This window comes from Heterocephalus glaber, unplaced genomic scaffold (assembly GCF_053883595.1).
Source record: "Heterocephalus glaber isolate CG9 unplaced genomic scaffold, H.glaber_assembly_v1.0 deba00001472, whole genome shotgun sequence".
In the NCBI taxonomy this organism is placed as follows: domain Eukaryota; kingdom Metazoa; phylum Chordata; class Mammalia; order Rodentia; family Bathyergidae; genus Heterocephalus; species Heterocephalus glaber.
The window spans coordinates 22,866,742-22,893,979 of record NW_028258315.1 but is presented as its reverse complement, the minus strand read 5'-3'; the positions used below and the strand labels follow the sequence as shown (position 1 = coordinate 22,893,979).

Below are 27,238 nucleotides of genomic sequence, written 5' to 3'. Positions count from 1 at the left end.
TTTTTCTTTATACTCACATCTAAATTGTTATAAAAGACATTGTGCTGAATATCTGTGGGTGAAATACTTTTAATTTGTTGAAAAAATTCAACAAATTGTCTGGAACCGTAGCTCAGTTAGTGATACAGTGCTTTGTCAGGGATGAGGCCTGAGGTTCTTTCTGCAGCAGCGCCAAAACCCCACCCCCCAAAAAACACAAGACAAAACAAAATAGCAACAAGGAAGATAGGTACTTAATAGAAATCAGTGGTGAATCTTTTAGACAGGTAAATTCTCTTTTGAATGATCAGGATCAACATATATTGAATAATTACTGCATGTCTGGCTCTATTCTAAACACTTTACATGTATTTGCTCAGCAGATGCTATTACTATTTCCATTTTATAGATAAGGAAATGAAGGCATAGAGATTTTAATTTTTAAATTTTAATTTGATTTAATTTAACTTTTTTTTTAGACAGGACCTTATTAGAGGGTGATCAATTCTCTGATTGCCTAGAAAGGGAGCCAGGTCAGTGCCTCAGAGTGGGCAAAGACAAAGACACTCTGAGCTAGCCACTATTTATTGGGTACACACAATAATTGGAGGGAGTCTTGAGTGACTTAGGGGTGGTGATAATCCTATGTTGATGAGCACCTTAAGTCACTGAGGATTTTATGTTGATGAGGGAGGTAAGGAGAGCATTCTTATAATAGTAGGTGGGACAAGATAGCAGGCTAATAAAGAATTTGTCCTTCCCCAGGTGAAACTTTTCTCTTTTTTTATTACTTGGTTCTCAAAGAACCAGGATGTCTTCAGCTGATGTACTCTTGCCCTTTTGCATCACAGTATCACGAGACCATTGAGGCCTCAACTTGTGATTGGAGGCAAAACGGAGTTATGTTTCCACATGCCATGGCTGGCTCTCGGGCAAGGTGACATTGGCTTAGACAACTATAGTCATACTTTATTAAATAATTGTTTCCCCAAAATTTACGTAGACTGGCTCTTGACAGGGTCTCACTGTATAGTTTAGGTTGGTTTCAAACTTGCAGTGATCTTCCTGTCTCAACCTCCCAGTGCTGGGATTACAGACATGTGGTACCACACCCAGCTGAGATTTCTAATACCTTGCATAAGGTCACTTAGGTAGAAAGAAGGTAACAGGATAGGGATCCAAGTGAAATCCATACCCCACCCAACCCACACACACTGACTTCTAATAATTGTGTTCGGTTTTCAAGTTGTGCTGCATTGCAAAAGAGCCCTAAATAATAGAATCAAGCTCTCATTTATAACAAAGTCACCTGGATTAGAAAAGGGGCTATGGAATAGAAAGAAAAATATTTCCACATACTTATTGTGTGGTAGTTTCCCTAATACTGCAATTTATATTTCAGCTTTCTCTTAGTCATAGCTTTGGTGTTTTCATAGCTACTAAAGTAATATAAACTTTGGGCCAGAGGTTTAGCTCAGTGGCACCAGCGCCTGCCTGGCAAGTATAAAGTTCTGAGTTTGATCCCTGGTTCTGCAAAAAAAAAAAAAAAAGTAATATAAACTTCATAAGAGTTCAAACAATACTGTCACATAAAGCCCAGATTTGTCTCCATCGCACTATACTAAGTGAATAATTCCCTCCTCCTTTATTACATTTGTAAATTAAGTCATTCTGAACTTCAAAGACAAAAATAGGTACTGAGAAATCGGGGGTGAACATTGCTTAGTAATTGAGCGCATCCCTCTCTCTGGTGCTTTTTCAGAATGGTTTGGTTTTATCTGCTGAGAACCCTCCCAGTTGGCCTTATTTCGCTGCTGGGTGACTTTTGAAGGCCTTTCACCATTACCAAGGATTGTCTGCTCTTGTATACCGACTTCACCAAAGCCCCCATTTGTAAATGTCACCCACTCACCCTAAGGCTTTTGGAGACCCAGGGTGAGAAGGAGGGAGATGCAGAGGCCTCTGGTGACCGGAGGGGCACAGAAATCTGCATGCATCCTGCAGATAGTGGGACAGGAGGACAGGGGAGGCTGTGCCCTGCAAAGGAGCCCGCTGGCTCTTTGACTGCAACTGTTGTCCCGTGGTGGTGTCAGTTCAGGAGGCCAGTTCTCTTGGTTTGTTTTGCTTTGGTTTTTAGGTCTTGAAATCTACATTTCTATGTGAATTTTCTTAAGAAAAGTTGATCTAAATTTGTAATTCCCTGTTAAATAAGAGGGAAGTTTATGGCCTCTGGTGTAAGTAATTGGAAGCAATGGGCTTCAGTGCTCCCACTGTTCATTTTCTGAAGCTTTGCCCGTGCCCAAGAGTGCACATTCCTTGTACTGTAGTAGCCTGAGAACAAATACCATTTCCTCCACTCTTTTAGGAGCTCTTCTCTTGATTTTAATGTATAACCTGCATAATTTGAACTGTAAGATCAGCATCATTTCTATGAAAAGCTTGACCTAAATTTTTCCCCGGGGATTTAGTGCTGTTGCTTGTATTCTCATGACGGGTATATTCTGAGCCTAGGCTTTTCCAAAACTGAGTTTTCTAGCCCAATTCTGCCCCCTCCCCTCCACCTCTCAAGTAGAATGGGAACCTGTGATTGGGCTGCAGGAATCTGACCTGGCAACAGGCTGGAGATCAGCCCTATTAGAAGCACCAGTGGGGGAAGACCAGGAATGGTTACACTTGTGTAATCTCACAGGTGTTGGTATCTGTTGCCAAATACTGAAAGAGGAGCTGGTTCCAGCTGATCACCATAAAAGCTTTCCCAGCACTCACTTGGCCTCCGGAGGAAGCAGGGCGACCTGATCCGCATGCTGAAAGGATGCAGGAGCTGTTGCCTGAGTAAGTGAGGCAGTCTGATAGAGTGACTGTCCAAAGCCACGGGTGAGTCTTTTGTTGTATGAAAGTAAAAAATATTTGGGGACAGCTCTGCTTGCATCTCCATACCAATCTCATGTTTAAATGAAACCTGGGAATGGCTTGATCAGAAGATGCAGGGCTCCCAGCTAGCAGCCTTCAGATTCATTGGCTGGCTTCCGGCCTCCTCCCAAGTGGGCAGAGTTTGTTTGCTGTTCTCCTGAAGCTAAACAGTAGTTAAGCGGTTGACTTCATTGGAAAGCAGTATTATTTTGAAATGAGGCTTGGTTTCTCGTCAGTGACCTGTGCGCAGGGAAGGCCCTGGTCTGCGCCTGGATCCTGGAGTCACAGCCCTGTCACGGCTCAGAAGGTTCCCAGTCGCCGGAGAAGCCCACAGGGAATGACAGCATGTCAGCATTCTGCCTGTGGTCTGGCCTGCTGCTTCTGTTGGCTTTTCTCTGCCCTCCAAGTTCACCGTGCGGCCTTTCGACACATATAGAAATAGGTGAGTCCTGGGGTTTTGTGTTATTCGAAGGAGAAGAAGTCTGTCAAGAGACAGTAAGAGATTGAAAATCTGTCCCTTGTAATGCTGGTTTCTCCTGCTGGGCTAAGCGGCCTCATAGTGGAAAGAAGCAGCCGGGCGTGGGGTCGTCAGGGCTGGGGAGGGGCAGGCAAGCAGGAGGCCAGATGTGCACTTGGCCGTGGGCTTGCTGGGTGTTGCTCTGGGTAGGAAATGGTGAGGAGCTTGATAGAGGGGAGGTTACAGTGAAGCACACCTGGAAGAATGGGAGAGGAGGTGGGAGGAATATAGTGGGAGGGAGGAATTTGTGTTTTACATTTCCAAGGACAGGCCTTTCTGCATATGTAGAGGGCCGTGTGTGGTCAGGGGAGTGGGTCCTATGAGTCAGGTGGTTTTTGAGGTGCTCAGCTTCAGTGAAGCTAAGGAAGCGAGGGAGTGTGAATGATCATTGGCTTCAAAAGCAGAATGATGCCAGGATTTGGGGAGGAGAGGGGGGTCCATAAGAGGTATCACCAACCTCAGGGGCAAAGATAGAGTTACTTAGATATAGGTAGGTGGTAGCGCAAATACTGTAGTCTTTAAAATTTTATCCAGTTTTACTCTTAAGTGAAATAAATAGGACACACATGTGTAAATACCGACTAGTTTCTCTAATGTGAGAAACCGAAAGTGTAAATAAGGATGAAAATAATTAAAATGAGTAATGGATAAATTGAAATAGGAAAAGGCCCAAAGGTGTAGGGGTGGTGGGAGGGGAAGGGGAAAGGGAAGAAGGGAAAGGAAAAATTATGAGAAAAGGAAAAAAAATGGAAATGAAATCTATGTAAATAGTGAAGGGTGGAGGGGGTGAAGGACAAACAGGTAATGGGGAAAAAAATAAGAACTAAGATACATCATGTACAGGTACAAGCACCCAATGATGAATGTTAATGTATTATATACCTAAAAGGTACCAATAAAAGAAAAAAAAATTTTATCCAGTTTTATTAAGGTGTAATTGACAAAAATGAATAAATTTAAGATGTACAACATAAGGTGTCTGTCCTTTGCTTCCTTCCTTCTCCCATCCATCCATCCAGGTATTGAACCCAGAAAGTGCTGAGCTACATCTCAGCATTTTTTATTTTGAGGTAGGGTCTTGCTAAATTGTCTAGGCTGAGGTCAAACTTATAGTCTTCCTGCCTGTCTCCTCAGTATCTGGGATTATAAGTGCTGGCCACCATATGAATGTAGTATCTTATATAATATGTGCGCACGTACACATGTGTATTGTGAAATACTTACCACAGTCAAGCTAATTAAAATATCCATCACCTCACATAGTTACCATTCTTAGCATGTGTGGGCAGAACAATTAAGATCTCTCTCAGCAAAAGAATTTGATTCTTGAATGAATTATAATTTGTGATTTTTTTAGTACATGCAAAACATAAGCCAATTTATAATATAGTATTCAACAATTTTAGATCATTTAAGATATACCTGATGTTTTAAAATAAAAGTAATAGTATTTTGTAGTTATACTGCCTCCGGAAGTTACAAAGAATAACAAGACTGCAAGTAAAACACAAAAACTTATCAGTGCAAAATATATGGCATGCAGGAGCCTATGGTCAGAGAATTTTATAATATGAATGGATACTAGAGGTCACTGGGCCTATTTATTTTACAGAAGAAGGAACATCCTAGAGAGTTTCACGGCTAACCTTTTAGTAGCCTGGCCTAGAATCACACACCCTCATAGTAGTCCAGCGTTTTTTCCCTTAAACAGTTGTTGCTGAAAGGGAGTCAGGAAACCACGAGAAAGAAACTCTGACCTAGGTTCTATCCCAGCTCTGCTATAAATATGTAACGATTTGCTTTACCCTTCAGATCCTCTTTAAAGGTGGAACTTCTTGATTTCTGAAGCTTCTAGTTCTAAGCTCTGTGTAGTTGAAATGGCTGAAAACATAGAAGTATGCTAAAGAGGAACAAATGTGAATAGGAATACCCAACGTTTTACAATTTATTTATTTTAGCTATTCATGTATCTTACGCTGTGCTATATTCCTAGCATGCCTGGAGACAGACTCTTGGTAAGTCTCTGAATTGCCCAGGCTGGGCTCGAACTTATGCTCCTCCTTCCTCAGCCTCACAGAGTGCTGAGATTACAGCCACCATGCCCAGCCTCAACTTTTTAATGATTGAGAGTTTAAAAATTTATGAGAGGTGCCCTTCTTCAGTAGTTACCAGACAAAGATCCTAATGGATATTTAAGGATATCTACATCTAAAGATACATTGAACACAAAGGCAAATCCTGAAATGGAATCTACAGATTTTGAGAAATTTCATGTAAGAGTAAAAACTCCAGCATTTGTTTACTAATAACTTAAGTGATATAAATTCTAGTTTCATTTTTTTCTGTGTGTATGTCTGGTACTGGATACTGAACCCAGGAACACTCTAACACTGAGCTACAGCTCCAGATTTTTATGTTTTTATTTTGAGTTAGGGTCTTGTTAAGTTGCCCGGGTTGATCTTGAACTTGTTGTCTTCCTTATTCAGCCTCCCAAGTAGCAGGGATTACAGGCATGCACCATCACACCAGGGTACTTTTTCTTTTCTTTTTTTTTTTTTCTCGGGGTACTTTTTCTTATGGGGGGCATTGTGAAACGTTGACATTTATGTGAATTGGTTAATTTGAATTGGTCTCATTCAGTGTTTTGGGCCTGTAAATCACTGGAATCCCAAGTATGGATTCCTTGTATAGGTTGTGTCTTGTCTCTTATGGTGTTAATTCTTACAATATAGTACCAGCAATATATATTAAAAAAAATGGATATGGTTCACAGTAGAGCAGGGTGTAACCTTTGAACTTCTCTTTACGGGAATGCTAATCCTGTTGCTTCTGAGAAGGTTCAGGCTGTGAGTCTGTGTGAGTGGAGAAGGAGGCCTTTTGAGATGACTTTGTCACTCCAGATGAAAACAGACTTGGGGACCAGTGATTAGACAATGATTTAGGCTTTAAGTCACATTTCCTATTCTCTGCCTCAATTTGGAGGCAAACATGTTGATGGCAGTTTGTTTTTTGAGCTCCTGTGTGTCAACCTCTGTTCTTGCCACTTAGTAATTATATTCTGTAGCTCTCAACAAATGTCAAAAGTGGGGGCTGTTTACTTAATTTTATATAGGAAATTGAGTCCTACAGAGGTTAAGTAACTTAACCAAGTTCATAGTCCTAGTTAAGTCACCATGAAAATTTCATTTGTATTCTAGTAATATGCAACTATGCCTAAAGAAAATTACAATTATATGTACACACTTCATTTTCGTTTCCTGCTTCTGACTATTTACAATTGCAAAGTTATATCTTTGCCTTTTAAAATAGTATGTAGTAATTATACTTGGACTTTATTGACTTGTGTACTGTATTCATTTCTTTCAGGACACAGAGCTCTGGAATTTCTTCAGCTCCCTCATGGGTGTGTTAGCTACAAAGAGGTCAGCACTTGACTTTCCTTACATACCTTCTACATTAGCTCTCCTCAGTAGGTGCCATACAAGAGTCCTAATGGACATTTAAACTAATTTCAAGAGTCATTTTTATGTCTTTATAAAACTAATATTATGGTTAAAAGGTATACAAGGTATGGTAGAAAAATATGTGAATGTTTATATTAAAAATGTATTGCAGTAAAAGACACATTCCTCCTAATCCCCCTCAAAATACTCTTCTGGACACACTTCTCCCATTGTTCTTGTTACTTTCTGAAGCAGTTCTGGAAGTCCTCTTTTGTGGGTGTCTTTAGGTGCCCTGTCATGGCTGCCTTGGTGTCCTAAATTGTTTCAAAATGTTTACCTTTCATGGTCATGTTGACTTTGGAGAAGAGCCAGAAGTCGCCTGGTACCTAATCCAATGAATAAAGTGAATGAGGATACATGGTAATGTTCTTACAAGACTGCCTTTCTATTGGATGGCATTCCACAGTGGCATTCATTGAATTTTGGGTCCCACCTTGTAAAGACATGAAAGGAACTTCCAGAATTGCTTCAGAAAGTGGCAAGAATGGTAGGAATAATTGAATGTAATGTGTAAATAATTAATTCCCTTACACCCTCTTCTCATTTCCCCAGTGGTTCACAGCTTATCCTCCTTGACTTTCCATTCTGTCAGTTTACACTCATTGTTTTTTCCCAAATTGCTTGGAGTTGCGGACATGGTTCTTATTTATCTTTTAATACTTCATTGCCTGTTCCCTAGAACAAAGATACTTTTCTATATATTCTTCTTCTTCTTCTTTTTTTTTTTTTTTGGTACCGGGGATCGAACTCGGGTCCTTGTGCTTGTGCAGCAGGTGATGAAACCACTGAGCTAAATCCCCAGCCCTTAAAGATGCTTTTCTAAAAACTACACTATAATGATCATAATCAGGAAAGTCAACATTGAAATAACACTCATTCAATTCTTTCACATTTCACCAATTGTCTCAATGTCCTTTCCCAGTCCAGGATAAATCCAAGACCAAGTCTAAATCCAAGTGTTGTATTTCATTATCAGTTCCCTTTGCTTTCCTCCAGTCTAGAACTGTTCCTCAGGCTTACTGTGTCTTTATTTATTTTCATAATGTTTACATTCCTTGTGTGAGTTGCTACACACAATATCTTAATTCTTTTTTTTATCCCCCTCCCCTCCTCCCTCTGTATTTTGATCCCTTTCCCGTTTGAGAAAGATCTGTCTCCTTACTTCCCTACTATCTTTTATTTTACTCTTTACTTATATTTTGGGTTTCTCATAAAAGAGAAACCAGGCAATCTTTAAGCTTGTGTATCTGATTTATTTCACTTAAAATTATGGTCTCAAGATGCACCCATTTTCCTACAAATGACTCAAGTTTATCATTCCTTATGGCAAAATAGGACTCAGTTGTGTGTAAATACCACATCATCTTTATCCATTCATCTGTTGAACATGTAGGAGCCCCAAGATACAGCAATTATAGATTGTGCTGCTATAAACAAGAGTACATGGCTCACTGTGATCTGATGTCTTTATGACCTTGACATTTTTGAAGGTTTAATTGAGTAACTCTGAGGAGTGTACCTTGACATGGTTGTTTCTGATGGTGCCTGGAGATTAGATTCCTCTGCAGGTGATGAATTTGGGCAGAAACCCCCTGGAACATTAATGCGATGCTGCTACCTTCTCCCTGCATTCTGTCAGAAGGGGGCAATGTGAGTTTCCAATGATGTTAATTTTTATTTCAGTTATTGTGTTTTTTAGTTCTAAAATTTCCATTTGGTTTTGCTTTGTATCTTTTTCTTTGCTGAGACTTCCTGTTTATTCAAGGGTGTTTGGAGTTGATCACTGAAACATTTTTGGCTGTTTTAAAATATTTGTCATATAACTGTGACATCTTGGTCAGCTCAATGTTGGCATCTATTGAGTCTTTTTTATTTTTGAGATCTTCTCAGGGCTTTTACACTGAGCTATACCCCTAGTCCATCCGTCCATCCATCCATTTATTTATCCATTCATTCATTCATTCATTGAGAGACAGGGTCATGCTAGGTGGCTAAGTTTCCCAGACTGAGCTTGAATTTGCAATCCTCCTGTCTCAGCCTTGAGTGTTAGCATTACAGGAGTATACCACCTCTCCCAGCTGGGTCAGAGGTTATTGTTAAAAGTTTTCTGTCTTGTTATCCTGTCCTTCCCCTGGCCTATGGCTATAAAGAATAGGCTTTTATTGGTGTGTGTGTGTATGTATGTATATATATGTATGTGTGTGTGTATGCATCATGCACATATCCGCATGTGTGTAGTTTTCCATATACAGTTTGGGATATTTAAGGCAAAAAGAGAATCTAGAGAAGTTATCATGATTAGCTTCACTTTTCAGAGTCACCTTATGTTAATTTAATAATTTCCAGGTTTTTTTTTAAAGCAGGAATAGTAAGGAAAAGTATACCTATTCCAGGTTTCTGGAAGCAGAAGTCCCAGAGATACTATATTAAATTTTTATCCCTGGGTTAAGGTTGTGTCTGCCAAATTTTTATATTGGAAAGTTAATAATTATTTTCTACTTTTTAATTAATTAGTAAATTCTCTGCTAAGAGATATGGTCATAAAACTCTTAAATTTTTGTGTTGTGAAATGCATCAACCTTTTCTTTTATAATTTCTACCAGTGTATTATGCTTAGAAAAATCATTCTCACTCTCATTATTACCTTAAATCTTGACCTGTTAATTTCTTGGCTCCTTTTGTTTTTGTTTTTGTTGTTTTGGTACCAGGGATCAAATTCGGAACGTTATACTTTTGAGGCAGGCTCTTGGCTCCATTTTTGATACTCACCTTGCTAATTCACCTTGTATTTATTTTGGCATAAAGCATGATAGGGATCCAGTGACCTATTATTGATAATGTTAATTTCTACCCAGTGTCACCTACACAATGGACAGATTCAGCAGTGTAAAGAAGGTATACTTGTTGCTCTGGGGTTGTGACAACCCCAGTTGTTGATTACCCCATCCTTTATTCATCCTATAAAAAATTGTTATTTGTGCTCTTTGCTTGAGTTTGTTCCTGTAGTCTTTTTTCTGCTTTGTGGCTCTGTTCCCTTTGGGGGTGCAGGGCTTGGTGCATGTCGGGCAACTGCTCTACCACTGAGCTGCACCCCTAGCCCCATCTGTTCTTTTGGTCACAGTATCTTTACTATTGTATTTCTGTAGTGTAAAAATATATTTTCATATGTGAAAGATACCTCCTCCCTCAGGGCTCCTCTTTTTTGTTTTCTCCAGCAGTTTCCTGACTGTTTTACACACTTATTTTTAAAAATTTATTTCAGAATTATTTTGTCATGTTACATAATGTGTCTCCCTCACTGGATGATGTAGATTAAGCCAGTCTTAAAGTCCTTTGAACACTGGCTGGTAAGGTAAATATTCAATAAAGTTAATTATTATTTTTAAGTGACAAAAGTCCAACTCAGGCTATGTTTTGAAAGAAGAGACTTTACCAACTTTATTGATTCATGTGACTGATGCCCCCAGGTAGAGAAAGGCCTAGTGGTCTTGATGGTGTTCTGCCTCCTTCCACAGGGAGGACTTGACCTCAGAGCCTGGTGGGAGACAGCAGCTTCCAGAGCAGTGGTGGGGAGGTTTCCTGTCCCATGTCCCTTTCTTAGCCTAACAAGTGAGGGGTCAGTGTGCTGGTGGCTTCTCCCTGTGCTTGGACCAGCCTTCCTGATTGGTGTGGCATTCAGTGTCCTCAGGAGGGAATAATTCTTTTTCTCTGGGAAAAACAAAAAGCAAAACTGGATGATTTTGCCGTTTTCTTGTGTTACGTTCTCAAAGTACTTCTTTGTTGCCTCTATGAATGGTCCACATTATTGTAAGTCCTTATCAGAAAATAAAAACATTGTGTTAATAAAAACGTTGGGCCCCCTATGCCAGAAGGGGGAGTGGCTTGTCCCACGGCTGTCAGACCCCTCCCTCACCTTCTCCTGAGTGTGGATGGGGACAACTTGCCCCATTGTCCTCCTGCCGCCCTTGAGGTTACTTTGTGCCTGTTCTCCAGGCTGCTCTGACAAGAAGTGAAGCCCTTTTACCTGCTCCTGTGGCTGCTGCCTCCTTGAAGAAGTGGCAGAGATTATGGAAGGATCTCATCCCCAACCTCCTCACACTCCAGTAAGCTGTGGTGAACACAGCCAGCCCTCCTGAAAACTCCCTCAGCTTTGGCCCCACCATTTTCACAGAGATGTGACAGCTGTCAATTAAACAGCATCTCCCAACATTCCTTTGAAGTGCTGCCATTCCTTTGAACTGCTGTGACAATCCTGGACACCCTGACACCCGTGCCTGCCCTGGATGATGTCTGCTCCTACCGAAGCAGGCATGAATTTGAGCTGAGCAGTAGAATTGCATTTGGGCCAATCAAGGCTCAAATTTTTTTTATACTAAATTCTTTTATTGGTACATTGTAGGTATACAACACAATTACATTTCTCATTGGGAATTGTCCCTTTACATAATGCATCTTGGTTCTTATTTTTTCCCCATTCCTAGCCCTCCCTTCACCCCCTCCACCCTTCCCTATTTACAAAGACTTTATTTCCATTTTTTCCATTTCTCATCATTTTTCCTTTCCCTTCTTTCCTTTCCCCTGCCCCTCCCACTACCCCTACCCCTTTGGACCTTTACTTCCTATTTTACATTATCGATTATTCATTCTAATAATCAGTACATTTTAGGTATACAATATAATGACATTCATCATTGGAAATTTGCACCTTTACATAATCTCGCTTGGTTCTTATTTTTCACCCTTGCCCAGCCCTCCCTTCAACCCCTCCATTCCTCCCTATTTACAAAGATTTTGTTCCTATTTTTCCATTTTCTCATATTAATGCCATTCCCTTCTATCCTTTCCCCAAGCCCTCCCACTTCCTTCCCCTTTGCCCCTTTTCTTCCTATTTCACATTACCTATTATACATTTAGTCCTTATTTACACTTTCAGTTTCTCACACCAGAGAAACTATTCTGTATTTATACATGTGTGTCCTATTTATTTCACTTAAGAGTATTGCCTCAGTGTGCATCCACTTAGCTATAAATGTCTCTAATTTCTCATTTTTTATGGCTGAGTAGTACTCCATTTTATTTAAAAAATCACATTTTCTTTATCCAGTCTCCAGTTGATGGGCACTTGGGCTGTTTCCAAGTTTTAGCTATTACAAACTGTGTTGCTATGAACATGGGTGCACATATATCACTGTGGTATGATTCTTTTAATTCTTTGGGGAAGATCCCCAGCAGTGGAATAGCAGGGTCAAATGGGACTTCCAGTCCTAGTTCTTTGAGGTATCTCCATACTGATTTCCACATTGGTTGCACCAGTCTACACTCCCACCAGCAGTGGAGCAGGGTTCCTCTTTCCCCACAGCCCCGCCAGCATTTGTTCTTGGTTGATTTCATGATAGCCATTCTTTCTGGAGTGAAGTGGAATCTCAGCGTTGTTTTCATTGGCATCTCTCGAATGACGAGTGATGTTGAACATTTTTTCATGCATTTATTTGCTATTTTTACTTCTTTGTCTGAGAAATATCTGTTCATTTCAGATGCCCATTTTTGGATTGGGTCTTTAAATTTGGGAGGTCTGATCTTTTTAAGTTCTTTATAGATTCGAGATAGTAGACCTTTGTCTGAGGAAGAGCAGGTGAAGATTGTTTCCCACATTGTGGGTTGTCTCTTCATACTGCTGGTGGTTTCTCTTGCTGTGCAGAAGCTCAAGGCTCAAATTTGAGCCAATCATAGGCTTGAATATTGGGCCAATCACAGGTCTGCTGGTACTATATAAGCAGCAATTCCTGCATACTCCTTGTGTTGATCTAGAAGAGATCCTTCTGATGTACTGCCCTCTTTGTGCTGTAGCACAGGCTCTGTTTTTTTTTTAAAAAAAAAAAAAAGCCTCACATCAGTGGTCCTAAAAATCTGGGTAGTGAGGGCTTGGAAGGTCCTGTAAATTTACTCTGGCTTCTTATCCTGGAGCATGTTGCCTTGAAAAAGCTACAAATGTGAGCCACTGCTGGCCCAGAAGAGCTCCAGAAACTAGCAGCAGGGATCAGCAGTGTCTACTGGCCATTAACCAGGTAGTTGGCAAGGGTTATCCTTGGATGCGGAGGGGCTGCTAGGTTGACTTAGAGCCCCAGGGCTGTAGCGTTAGGGGTGAGAGCAGAGCCACTAGCCAAGCTGCACCTTACTCTCAGCTGATGGGAAGTAACAGCCACATCCCCATTTGCTAGCTGAAGATTCAGTGGACTCATAGGTGGTTTGGAAACTAAGAAGCCACCACCTTGACAATTGGCTGTGAGACTACATCGCCACAGCCACAGTCCTCTTGCAAAACTGGATGCCCTGTACTTTGACTATGAACCTGTAGGACACTCAGCCACACCTCTGCCACCTCTGTTGCACAAGCATCACGTGCTTCCACGTTAGCCCAAACAAGTGGGGTCCATGGAGGAGGCTGTGCTCCATCAGTCTCAGGGCGGGCAGTCTGGGTACATGCTGCCAGGCACAACATAAAGAGTCAGGATGGACCCAGGGAGCCATTCTCTCCCGAGGAAGAACATTGGAAAGAAAATCTTACCATCTCTTTCACATAATTTTAAATAGGAGAGGATACCTTTGTAACCACATAGAAGCACAAAGGACACAGTCTTAGACTAATCAGAGGTAGCAGCTACAAACTGCTGTGAATGTGTATGTATACACCTATCTGTCTATCTTTCTCTGTATTTTTCTCATTTCACTGTGTATCCTCGCAAATCTTATCACAAACCAGCTCTGGATCAATAAAATATACTCAAGAAAATCCTGCTGTAGTGGGAAGACAGAAAAAATGTCAGGAGATGAAATTTAAACAGGTTATCTTTGTTGCATTCTAATTAGGCAATGTTTGGTAGGCAAGAACCTGAAGTTATATATTGTAATGTGTTGTCTTGGATTATGCAAGAGTTTTTATTATTTATTTATTTATTATGCTTGCCTGCCTGTTCCCCTTCTTTCCATCCATCCCTTCCCTTGACAGTCCCAGATCTCATAGCTAGAAATTGATGGGTTTTGTGTTTGCCAGCTTGGTGCCTCTGGCCCACTAATTTCTGTATTTTCTGGCTTTCCAGCTGTTACTAGAACACCAAGATGCATATCAGGCTGGGGCTGTGTTTCCTGATGCTTTTTACCCCAGCTTCTGCAAATCAGGTAAGATTTGCAGGTAAGGATGACAAACCAAATGATGTCACTTTTACTTGGTTAATAAGAATGGCTCCGACTTTAAAAGTATATAATGACACAATATGTTTTCCACTATTAGTAGTCAATGACTTAACCATTTAAGCACAGAAATTCAGAAAATTTTATTTTCTGATGAGTCATATTTTTATTGTCCTTACTTGCTTTACTGCTTTGTGGCAAGGTGAAAACATTTTGTAAGAAATCAAAGGTTTGAGTTTGTGTTTCTTCTATATTGCCTGTCAGAATGTGACCTTGAAAATTGTGGAATTTCTATGCCTGTGAGGTAGCAGTGATCATGCAGGCCCTGCCTATTCACTGGACTGTTGGCCTTCAGGAGGAATATTTGAGAAGTGTTATGCAAATCTAAGGTAGTGTCATCCATAAACTGGGCTCATGGGTTATGTCAGAGCACAGAAGTCACATTCAAAGTGAGAGCCTAGAGGGGTGTTCAGTAAGCCATTCATTTCACAGTTCTGGACTGGATTTAAGGAACCCCAAGGAATAGGGCAGGGCAAAGAGCTAGACCTGCAGACGAAAAAGAGCTTCATGAAGAAGGCCACCTGGAGGGAGCAGCCAGCCCGCTGTGACTTCCCAGCCTAACTCTCACTCCCCTTTTCTCTTAGCTCTTGCTTGTTCTGTTGGCCAAACTCAACCTAACCAAAGCTGAGGGACCATGAAGCCACTTGCAGCAGGTGACCTCAGAGTCTCTCTGCAGGTGGGAGAGAATGGAGAGGGTGTGGAGAGATGAATAAAAGCCATCCAGGTTTTGCAGAAACTATATATATCTGCTGTCTTAAGGTTATCTGTCTTTATCTCATTTAAAAAAATATATAATGATGTCTTTTGGGGTTATTGAAATATTTAGGGCCCACTCACTCCTGCAGTTAGGATCCCAGGTACCTATGCTTTGGATTTCTCATTTTTAATTTTTTCCTCTTGTTTCACTTTGTCTGATTGTCATTTTCTGGTCCTGTTATTTTGCCTATGTCTCATAGTTCTCCCCCTTTCTAACCTATTTCTAGTTTAGCATTTCCCACACCATGTGCATGGGAGCCCTTCTGTCCCATGGTATTTTAATAATCCTTTGATATCTTATGCAAAAAAGAAAAAAGGATTTTGTTTGTTCATTAGAGAAACATTTTAGTGTATGCTAGACAAGACACATAAATATTCTGAAAAAAGTAGAATGCAAACTATTTAGCATTTTCTGTGTTTTCATAAAGCAGTATACACTATTATATAAAGATTGAGACTGGAGTATGACTGATAAATAAAAAAAGACAAAAAGAATTCTAAATATATAACAATAACGAGAATTTTTAATATAGATTTCTTTTAGATTTTTAGGGATTTTTCTAAACTTTGAGTTTGTCTTCATACACATCTAATTCAACAGTAGTTTTTTTGTTTTGTTTTGTTTTTTGACACAGGGTCTCACTATGTAGCCCAGGCTGGCCTCATGGCAATCATCCTGCCTCAGCCTCCTGAGAACTGGTATTATAGGCATGCTCCACCACTCCCAGCTCTTTTTCTTTCTTTCTTTCTTTCTGATGATTCACATTTATTGTATTGTTTGAAAGTACTTAACATTCTTAGATACTTAATTGCCCAAAATAATCCTCTTTGTTATACGGATATTTCATGTTTGCAGTAATTTAATTTAATTCAACATTGGCCAATAGAGTCGTAACTGGTCTTACCAGGGTTAGCACAGACCTGAGGGATCCCTAGTGAGTTAGGTGCTATGGTGTGGACAAAGGAGCCCTACCCTTTGGACAGTGGCTGGCTGGGGTCAGCATCCAGCATGCCCTGGGGCCACCTTTGCTACTGGTCTGTATGATTTAGGGAGGGACCAGACTGCTGTGGTTAATCTGGCGATTCAATTCAGTGGAGTTGGGCCAAAGAGCTACTGATATTTCGTTCTGGATTTTTACTATTTTCTGCAGAGTAGGAATTGTTTAAAGTTCTCTCTCTACGAAAACTGCTGGACCAAATCAAATTTTTTTAGTTCCAACTTCTTAGAAAAGAACTTTCACAAAAACTGATAACTTATGCTGGTGTGCAGGCAGTTTTTACTTTAGCCATGGCACAAAACTGTGAAACGGTGGGGTCTGAGCTCCTGAATGTTGCTTCCATTTATCCTGTGACACTGGCACCCCGTGAAGAGTCTGTGGCACTTGGAGATTGCGAACGGGTGCCGGCCCTGTCTTTTCTACCCTTCCTGGGCTGATGAAATGCCTCATGGGGTACCCACTCCAGTGATGCTTGTATGAACCCCTCAAGCCTATACCATTTAAAAATGATTATTATAAAGTGCTTGAAAGCCCGTGGAAGATTCACCTTTTGTGCTTTTTAGGGAAAATCACTATGAGAGATAAAGAAAATATTTTAAATTCCTCAACAAATAAATGAAGCAACCCAAACTTGTCTCCTGAGCTTCAGGGCACTGAAGGTAGCCTTGGTCTGAGGTCCCTGTTCAGGCATCAACTGTAGGCGACTCCAGGTTCCTGGTCCCACGCTGGGCCACCACCTGTTGCTGACTCTCTGACTCTGGCCAGCGTTGCTCTGGGACCTAGACCAGCTAGTTTGTTTCTCCCTGACTCTGGGGCTAACGAGGACGAATAACAAAGAGACACGGAGTCAGTTTAATAGTCCAGCAGCAGAGGAGCCCGAGCCTTTGGCTTACCTCACTTTTATTCACCCAAACACGGACACAAGCAATCAGGGTAACACAAGATTCATCTGGCTTCCCGTATCCATTAGCACATCCTCTGGTAAACAACTTAACCTCAGCTGTCTTAGCTTTTCCCTAATATGCAGTCACCCCTGCTTGCAGCCTTTCTCCTTTGTGCTCACAGAGGAGGCCAGTTAGGCCTTGATTCTCCCTGGTCCTCAACAGGGCACAGAGGTGGAACCTTCTAGCCTCCTTTGCAGCCAGTACAGGGAGGTACTGGGAGCAGCTCGGGCTGCCCTGTGCCTTCTGGAGGGCTCTGGCCGCAGGGATGGGCCCCTGCCTGTCCCAAAGTGACAGGTGCTGTTCCACTCCAGGAGGTATCCTTGAACACCAGTGGAAGAAACCAGGGGGCTTGGAGGGAGCCAGGGGAAGAGACATCACAGCAGTGCCAGTAGTAGGAGATTGGGTGGAGACTCTGACTTTGATGAACCCAGAGCCTTGCTTTTGTTTCATCAGGAAAATTCCATAATGTGTCTGAGAGCACACACTGGACCCCGTTCCTCAATGCAAGTGTCCATTACATCCGGGAGAACTTTCCCCTTCCCTGGGAGAAGGTAGGCACCCTCGATCCTAAAACTCTGCACCCTGGACCTACCAGGTATTTGCATCTGCACTTAGCCCACTTGAACCTTGTCCCCTAGCTCTGTGACAGCTACTTACCATTGTACCGTTAGTGCCAAACATAGCACTTGGGACACAGTAGATGCATAGTTGATACTTGAAAAAGTTGTGAGAAAACACACAAGTTTGGGGCATGTCACTTGGTCATTTTGCTCCGATAGTAATCTGAAAGCACTTCTAAGACACTACAGAACATTTTTTAAAGATCTGTGTAGGTGTTGGTGACTAGAAGATACAATGTACTTGCCTCTAATCTTTTGTTGAGTCTTGATAATGGAAATGTTGATTTTTTTTTCTTTTTGGTACCGGGGATCGAACTCAGAACCTTGTAGTTGTGAGGCAGGCAGCGGAACCACTGAGCTAAATCCCTGGCCCGTTAACGGAAATGTTATATACATAGGCTTTTCATAGGATTGTTGTTATAAAATAGCCCAAACACACAGGACTGCCATTTGTTCCTTACAGAACACCGAGAAGCTGGTGGCCTTCTTGTTTGGAATCACCTCTCACATGGTGGCAGACGTGAGCTGGCACAGCCTGGGCATTGAACAGGGCTTCCTTAGGACCATGGGGGCTGTGAGTATCCATCTCTGCAGCTGCTGACATTGTGGGAGTGTGACTGTCTTCCCCAAGGCCAAAAACAGACTTACAGGAAAAGAAACCCTAGGTTATTCAGATGTTATGTACAAACAAGATTTCTTGCCTAAAGTAGTGTTTGATTATAGTGTCGTCTTTTCCTGTTCATTCCTCTTATTCTTGGACCTGGATAAATTCACTCACAAGACTAGAATGACTTGCATGCATTGCAAATGGCAAGAGATGTGACGAGGTTTAATTTTATTCAAACCATGCGTCTTAATAAGGATATGAATACCTGCCTATTGGTTCTTTTTAAAAGTAGCAGTTCTGCTTTTTTTCTTTTTAGTTTTCTCTGTGAAAATGCCATAGCCCTATACCGATAATTGTGGTCTTAGCTAGTGGCTTTGCTTTTGGAAGACCCCTCTGGTCACCAATTGATAATAATTCCATTTGTTAGAAGGTTAAACTTGGCCTTGGAGATTTTGTATATACATCCTGGGAGGCACAATTATCTGCAGTAGCTTTGTTGCCAGACATTAAGTATCCAACTCAACTCTAATATAAAAAACAAAGTAAATCCTTACTATGAGAAAGGGGTCCACCTATAGGACTCCTTAGGCCTTCACCCGGTCAGACGGGCCCCTCCCCGCTGCCCCTGCACCACGTTTGATTGTGGAGTAGTATGTGTTTGGGCTGTAGTTTGTGATACACATCAGATGCTTCTTTTTCTTTCTCAGATTGATTTTCATGGCTCCTATTCTGATGCCCATTCAGCTGGTGATTTTGGTACTGTTTATTTATATTTGCCAAGTTGTCTCCTGTGATTACAATAGTTCACTTATAATGAAATCACTACTGTGATTTAAATATGTATTTTTTATATTTTGCTAGTAGCTTATGCTTAACTGGCTATTTTTAATACTATATTTCATTTAGAGTAAGACATATCTCTATTCAATATAGAGATGTATTTCTAAGTAGTTGTATGTGCATTGGTTTATTTAAAATACATTTTGTCATTGGTTTCTATCATAATTTTAGGGAAACTTGTATTTGATAAAAATACTAGTGCATTTTATATCTCCTAATCTCTTTAGGTTTAAATTGAAAACCTCTGTCTTTTCTCTAGTAAATTCCCTTTGAAACAAAAGTTAGGTGGTGAATGGTACTTATTTAAAGTACCCCTATGGTCTATTTTTCCTTGATGTAAAAAAGTTCTTTAGATAATTCCTTAATTCATATATTTTGCTAGCTGGTATTTTTAAAATATTCCTTTTTCTTAAAGACATGCCTGTCTAAAACAACAGAAATAAGTACCGATGAAGAATGAATAATCTTGTTTGTGAGAACTTGTATTAGAAGAAACATGTTGTGTTACTGTTAACTTATCAAATGTATGTGTTCTTCTCTTACCCCAGGAGGAGACGTGGTGAGCCAATTTGAATTTAATTTTAATTACCTCGCTCGGCGCTGGTAAGAGCAATGTCCTTTTATATATGTGATATCTAAATGGCATTTAGACCTGATGTTGATAAATGTATATGTAGTTTTAAGCATGCATGTGTGTATTTTGCTTCAGACTTGTTTTAGGACACGTTGAGACATCTGTCCTACTTTTTCTTCAAAAGGACCTTGCCTATTTTTTGTCTTTACTCTTTCACATATTTAGAATCAGGTAGACCTATTTGAAGAAAAACTTTGTTGGAATTTTGATTAGATGTTTATTGACTCTAGAGGTGAATTGGACCAGAATTAGCAATTTGGCAATATTGAATCTTCTTTTCCATAAAAAAAAAATATATATATTTTTTCCATTTCATTTAAGTATTCTTGAATAACTTTTTATAAGCTTTTCCACCAAGCTTTTTAAATCTTATTAGATTTAGTCCCAGAGACTTTATATTTTTCTTTGTTACCATAAATAATTTTTGAAGTTATATTTTCTAATTAATTACTGGTCTATAGAAATGCATATGACTTTTAAATTTTGATTTTGTATCTAGCAATGTTTCTAAGCTACCCCATTAACTTACCTGGTGGTTCTTTGGAATTTACTATAGATTCACAATTATAATCTCCAAAGTAGAGTCGCTTTACTTTGCCTTTTCTTTTTTCTTGCTATATCATTCTGGCTAGTACCCCAAGGACAGTGCTGGGTGGAAGTGTTGATATTGAGCATACTTATTTTGTTCCTGATCTTAAAATGCTTTCAAAGTTTCATCATTATCATGTTTTAGATTTTTTGTTGTTGTTGTTTGTTTGTTTTTGGTACCAAGGATCGAACTCAGGTCCTTGCACTTACACAGCAGGTGGCGAAACCACTGAGCTAAATCCCTGGCCCTGTTTTAGATTTTTGTAGATTCTCTCTTTTTTTTCATTAAGTTTATTGGTACATTTTAGGTATACAATACAGTTACATTCATCATTGGGATCTTGTACCTTTACACGATGTATCTTGGTTCTTATTTTTTCCCCATTCCTCTGTGCGCCCTTCACCCCCGCCACCCTTCCCTATTTACAAAGACTTTGTTTCCATTTTTTTCCTTTTCTTGTATCTTTTCTCTTCCCTTCTTTTCTTTCTCCTACACCTCCCACTTCCCTTACTCCTTTAGACCTTTTCTTCCTATTTCACATTATCAATTATACATTTTGATCCTTATTTACACTTTTATTTTCTCACGCCAGAAAAACTATTAGGTATTTACACATATGTGTCCTATTTATTTCACTTAATGTAGATTCTCTTTATCAAAGAAAGTTTCCTTCTATTTCTAGTTTACTAGTATTTGTTACTCATACATTAATATCAGATAAATTAAGTTAAACATTTACTCTTTATCTGAGATAGTTATGTTTCTTATGTGTTAATGTAATGAATTATATTAATTTATTTGCTAATACTGTATCAAGCTTATTGCCTGGGGCAAAACCAATTTTGTCATGATGTATCATCTTTATATTTGTTGTTTCTCTTGTTTAGTTTTTGTATTTGTGTTTACGAGTGAACATGTACAGTTTTCCTTTCCTTTATTTTTTTAAATTTTGGCATCAAAACCTTGCTGGAAGCAATCGGAGAATGTCTTTTCTTTCATATTCTCTGGAAGATTCTGTAAGATTAGAATGTTTGATAATCTGTTGAATGTTTGATAGAATATGCCTGTAAAGCTGTCTAATCCTGTTGTTTTCTTTGGAAACTTTTATAAAAACTTCTTTAATGGTTATAGGATTATATAGTTTCTCAATTTCTTCTTAAGGAGTTTTGCATTTTTCTAGGGCTTTTCCATTTTGTCTAAGTATTTAAACATTTTGGTATAGGGTTGTTCGTAATATCTACTTATTAGCTTTTTACTCCTGTTTTATTTGTACTTAAGTGTTCCCTTTGTTGTTCATGATGTGTATGCTGCCTTCTCATTTTTAAACAATCTTGTATAATATTTTTCACTTTTATTATTTTAAGGAACGAACTTTGGCTTTTTCAATCTTATCTACTATACATTCACTTTTCCTTCCTTCCTCCCTTCCTGTGGTCCTGGAAATTGAACCCAGGGCCTTTGCACTGAGCTACATCCCAAGTCCTTTTATTTTTAATTTTGAGACAGGATCCTACAGAGTCACCAAAACTGGGCTCAAGCTTGCGATCCATCTGCCTCAGCCTTCCAGAGTACTGGGATTACAGAGTACTATGCCCAGTTTATACATTCACTTTCTATTTTTTATTTTGTTTTGGTTTTTTGTGACAGAGTCTCACTATGCAGTTCAGGCTGACTTTGAACTCACTATGTAGCTCCAGGCTAGCCTCAAATTTGTGGCAATCCTCCTGCCTCAGCCTCCAGAGTGCTGGGATTATAGGCATGCGCCACCACACCCAACTTCACTTTCTATTTTATTCTTTTGAATTCTTAATTATTTTCCTCCTTATACCTTCTTTGGGCTTTTGTGAAATTCAGTGAATCTTGATTTGTATCCTAGAATATGACCAAATTTTGTAAATATTCTATGAGAGATTGAAAATATTAATTTTTTAATTTTTGGTTTAATGTTAATGTTTGGTTATGCTTATTAGCTCTAACTTGTTAAATCTACTGTTCAAATAAAATGATTTATAAGTTATAACTAAGATACTTTTACTATTTTTTTTTTTTTATCAAATTGACCTAATGATCACCCCTGAGGGAAGAATTTGTTTAAAATTTCTCCTAATAGTCGATTTTTCAACTTCTTCCTGTTCTGTCAACATACATATATGTTTTGAAGATAAACAGTTTAGACACAGTCGAGTTTCAAAGTTATCTCTTCTGGTGAATTGAACTTTTTTACCATGACTTAGTGACCTCTTTACCTCTAGCAATGCTTTTGCCTCAATACCTACTTTTTCAGCTTTGCCTGCCATTGTACTGGTGATCTTTGGGTTATTTATATTCATGGAACTTGAATTACTCAGGCTTCCTTTTCTCCAGCAAGGGTTTGCTTTGGCCTCTGTAGGTTACCTTGAGGTCCTATTATCTGGGACCTCTTTAACTTACACTCGACCTCCAATGTTTTCTGACTAAACAGGTAGCATGGACGCAGGATAAAACACTTGTGGGGCTGCCGATTCTAATTGCAATATGTGGGTTACCATTTCTGAGGCTATATGTATATATTTTCCTTCTCTCTCCATTGCCAAGATGAAAACAGGCAGATTTCTTTGCTGTGGTTTTTTTTTTTTTATGTTGGTTCATTTCTAGCTCATACTCATGCAAAATACCTAGCCTTTTGTATTCTAGACTTAGTGCAGAGATGGTTCAGTTCAGGTGGTTCTATCACGTCTCCTGTGAACCATCAAAACCCTCCAGGTTCCCAGGAATTGGCAGATGTTTTGGGGAAAGGTGGCTTTCCCCTCTGCTTACCTCCCAGACTTCCTAGTTCCCATTTGTTTTGATCTTTGGAAATATTTCACTTTCTTGCTAGCTTAGTGATTCATTAAAACAAATATTGTTTGTTATTTTTCTCTTTTTTAAGCTATATTCATAGGGAAAGTCATTCCAGTGTTCTTATAAAATAAAAAATGGACTTGCCAGTCCTTTCTTTTTTGTAAATATACTTCAATCAGATTTTATTGGTCATGATTTTTGTCAATTATAAGTATTTTGAAATTAAAAGATGAATCAGTAAAAAAAATCTAAATTTAAAATATCCTATTGTTCTTCCAGCAGAAATAACTAATATATGTGAACCAAAAATTGGATGTAGAGTTCTTTTCACTACTTTACACTGTATTCTCTGAAACTAGCATGTTAGGGTGAGGATCCATGTTTGCTGTATTAAAAATAATGATTCTTGAGAACAGTTCAATTCAAAAAAGTGAAAATACTTAAATTTTTTCTTGAACTCTCAATTAGGATAGAACTCAGGATCTTACACTTCCGAGGCAGGCAGGAGCAGCACTGAGCTAAATCCCAGCCCTCAGTTTACAAAATTAAATGCTTCTTTTGTCCTTCATAGTTTCCAACCTTTGAAAATATCTTTCCAAATACTTAAGGTACCAGTTGTTTGCTCTGCATCCCTGAGCCAATTATTTAACTTTTCTGTGTCTCAGTTTCCCCCTCTGTAAAGTGGGAATATACAGGGGCCCTGGTAGTATCACTGAAACAATATCTGGTATATAATAATTATGGAATAACTGAGAGCTGCTCTTTCTGTTGCTGTTATAGCCAACTTTAGAATCAAAACATTTTATTCTAATGCATTTCTCAGGTATGTGCCTGTCAAGGATCTACTAGGGATTTATGAGAAACTCTATGGTCGAAAAGTCATCACTGAAAATGTCATTGTCGACTGTTCATACCTTCAGTTCCTGGAAATGTAAGTATGACCCAGGGGAAAGTGTCCAACTGATCTTAGTGTGGCTTTCTTAGCATTCTTTCCACGTTTTAGTTCCTAGGAATGGATTTTGCATTTATGGATTTTGCTTATTTGAAGACAGTTGCATGATAGTTGGGTACATGTGGATGGTGCTTTTTTCTTCTTATTTGCTTCATTTCTCTATAGAAACTACATCTCTCAAAATGATCATTTATGTTGCAGGTATGGAGAGATGTTAGCTGTTTCCAAGGTAAAGATTTTACTCTTTGAAATCTTAAAGGAATGTACAAATGGCAGGAATGGCACCTTACTTATCTTTCTGTTCTCTCTGCTGTAGCTTTATTCCACCTACTCTATAAAGTCCCCGTTTTTGGTGGAACATTTCCAAGAGTATTTCCTTGGAGGACTTGATGATATGGCATTCTGGTCCACAAATATCTACCGTCTGACGAGCTTCATGCTAGAGAATGGTACCAGGTGAATTATTACTCTTTCTTACACCAATCCTCCTTGTCTTTCCACCCTGTTCCCCAGAATAATTCTTAGGCTTTTCAACTAATCAAACAAAAACAAGACCAAACCATCTCATGAACTACAGTGTTAACTTATTCAAAGAAGTAAAGGGTAGAAACTGTCATCTCAAAAACTTGATGGGTTCCTACACACTTGGCTTGGCTAAGGCCAGGCAAGTTTTAGGGATGGAGAGGCACGTGCTATGGTCTGTGAGAAATCAGACAGGAAGGAATCCGCCCCTGGGTAGTGCCCCAGAGTTTCTCCTTGGAACTCATGGTGGGGCAGGAGCGCCCATTCCCCAGGCTCTGAGGTGGCTGCACCACTACACTGGGGCTGTGTGGCCATCCTCCTCTCACCCAGACTGACCTCTCAGGGCCCAGGGCTGCCTGATCTCACAGTAAGAGGACAGAGGCCACCAAAACCCCAGCCACAGCCTTGTCCTCCAGAATGAAACAGATGGTGCAGCCTTCCTTGAAAAATCCGATAAGCAGCCCAGATGGGACAGCCACTCAGCCCCAGCTCAGGACAAGAGTTAACCAGAGACTCAGCCCAAATAAAAATGGGGTAGCAGGATCATCCAAGGGGGCCAGGATCCCTTGGAGAAGGTGTTCGCACCAGCACTGTCAGGTACAAGTCCTCCAGCTGTGGAGCTGGGGGGCCAGGCAGAGCTTGAGGAGGAAGCATAGCATCACAGGCCACCCCTACTTTAGGGAAAGGGTGGGCAGGGCAGGTGCTGCAGGGTGGGCAAGCCGGTTCTGCAGGCAGGAGCTGGGCCCAGGGCGGTGGTTCCAGGGTAGGATCCTAGGAGGTGCAGGCATTTATAAGTTGGAGTGGCTGACAGAAGCAGAGCTCTAGACTATGCATGGGGCGATGTTCCTGTGCCTTTAAAAACACCTTCTACTATTCACATAATGTTAATCATAATTACACGTTGTGTTGATTTGAAACAAAATTCCCTTTGATGAGTTTGACTTTAGCTTAGGAAACTTGTTTTGAAGCCTCAGTGAGTAACAATTTGGCAGGGCTAAACAAACTAATAGAAATGGCATTTTTAATAGCAGAGGAGCCTCAAGTTCCTGTCCCAAGCCCTGCCTCCGTGGCTGGGAGTTTAAGGTGCAGGGCTGTAGCAAGGACAGGTTTGAGAGCCCTGCCACTCCCACTGAGTTATCTGGAACTGCTGCTAACCCTCCTGATCCTTAGTGTCTCATCTGTAGAATGGGGGCAGTAATCATTCTGTCTTTATCAGAGGCTGTGAGGAGTACATGAATGTGCTCATGCCAAGGGTTTAGCATGTAGTAAACACTTAGTAAATTTGGCTTCTGTTATTATAATTGTTATTAGAAGTAAGCTAAGTCTTTATTGGAAGGGTTTGTAACATTTGGTTGCATCAGGATGAATGACCTCATTTCCTTGTTTTATGTCATCCTTGTGTAACAATCCCCAAAGCTGGAAAACACACTTTGAGTTGTTTTTTAAATTCATTAAGTTTATTGGTACATTTTAGGTACACAGTATGATGACATTCATCATTGGGAGTTTGTACCTGTACATGATATGTCTTGGTTCCTATTTTTTTCCCCATTCCCCTGCCCTCCCTTCATCCCCCCCCCTTCCTATTTAGAAAGACTTTGTTTCTGGTTTTTCCTTTCCCTTCTTTCCTTTCTCCTCCCCCTTCCCCTCACTTGGGGTTTGTTTTGGTTTGGTTCCACATATAGCTAAGAAAAGATGTACTGCTGGACCACATCTTTTCCTCAGGAAGAAATAATTGAAAGGAATATGTTTCTTCTCCTTTGATCTGAGTCATAATTTACCAAGGCACAAAATTCTACAAATCAATTGCTTCTTTATGCACAAAGAAAGATTTGTCCCAATTCAGGGACATTTATGAGAAATTTGGAGAAGGCTCCGAAGAGAGACAATACAAATAAATTCATGATAGGAAAAAATATACACATATTTTCATATAAACATGCATTTTTCAGCTGACTAATAATGGGTTATCTTCCAAAGCTCATTTGTTATTTGAAACTCATACTTTTCTAAAGAAACGATGAATTATTGGTGGTTACATCCTCAGCCAGAACTCTGCTTACCTCAACATGTATTTGTAGGTTTAGTGCAATGTCATTAGCTGCCTTTTTTTTTCTTTTGTAATAATGGGGAGTGAACCAGACCCTCTCCACTGAGCTACAGCTCTAGCCTGCCCTCCCTCCCTCCCTTCTTTATTAATGTAGAGATAGGATCTCACTAAATTGCTAATTTGTCTTTTTAAAGAGGTATAAAGAGATCTATTAGGCAGAAATGTAAAAGTGGACACTCGGTGTGGTGTGCTACAGTTTGGAGCTGGGAGTACTTAATGTGTTTTTGGCAGTGGAAATCCATGGAATTTGTGAGTCTGTAGGAAGTTCTGCCTTGGTCTTGGTTTATGGGGGAACAGGTTGGCCTACCTATTTTCTAGGTGAAAGGCAGGAGTTACACCAGTTTTTTTGAAGGATAATCTAAGATGTTTTGCCTAAAAACATTTTAAACTGTCTGTTCCTTTATCTTAAGGTTTCTGCCCTTTACTTTATCAACTAAGCTAATATATGAAATATCTTTAAGGAATTTTGAGAGTAATGAGCCTAGAAGAAAAGAAGCATTAACTCGTTTCCCCCAGCTGTGCTCTAATTTGCAATCCTCCTGCCTCATCTCCCAGAGTCCTGGGATTAGGGGCATGCACCACCATAGCCAGCCCCAACTATCATTTTAATCCTGGCGATGGAGCGAAGAGGACTCAGAGAATATTTTCCTCAGCTCAAAGCTGGCCCTAAGGAAGTGTCTGATGGGATA

At 39.9% G+C, this 27,238-nt stretch overlaps 1 protein-coding gene across 6 annotated transcripts in view; it reads left to right on the top strand.

Annotated features, from left to right (window-relative positions):
- The window catches only part of Gpld1 (glycosylphosphatidylinositol specific phospholipase D1), a 53,898-nt gene that overhangs the window by 2,410 nt on the left and 24,250 nt on the right, over positions 1 to 27,238 (top strand). For 2 of the 6 annotated variants that reach the window (XR_015439113.1, XM_087181236.1), the window contains exons 2-12: positions 2,669 to 2,811; positions 3,126 to 3,331; positions 6,773 to 6,828; positions 14,007 to 14,085; positions 17,309 to 17,406; positions 17,939 to 18,049; positions 18,790 to 18,838; positions 19,471 to 19,525; positions 23,789 to 23,896; positions 24,119 to 24,146; positions 24,234 to 24,373. Coding sequence is in view for 5 of the 6 variants with exons in the window: in XM_087181236.1 (XP_087037362.1) it covers positions 2,792 to 2,811; positions 3,126 to 3,331; positions 6,773 to 6,828; positions 14,007 to 14,085; positions 17,309 to 17,406; positions 17,939 to 18,049; positions 18,790 to 18,838; positions 19,471 to 19,525; positions 23,789 to 23,896; positions 24,119 to 24,146; positions 24,234 to 24,373 (950 nt within the window). In the remaining variant the exon portion in view is untranslated. Of the gene's footprint in view, positions 1 to 2,659; positions 2,854 to 3,008; positions 3,332 to 6,772; positions 6,829 to 14,006; positions 14,099 to 14,342; positions 14,487 to 17,308; positions 17,407 to 17,938; positions 18,050 to 18,789; positions 18,839 to 19,470; positions 19,526 to 23,788; positions 23,897 to 24,118; positions 24,147 to 24,233; positions 24,374 to 27,238 lie in introns of those variants that run through there. The other 4 variants (XM_087181237.1, XM_004847606.4, XM_004847608.3 and 1 more) reach the window with 4 other exon arrangements.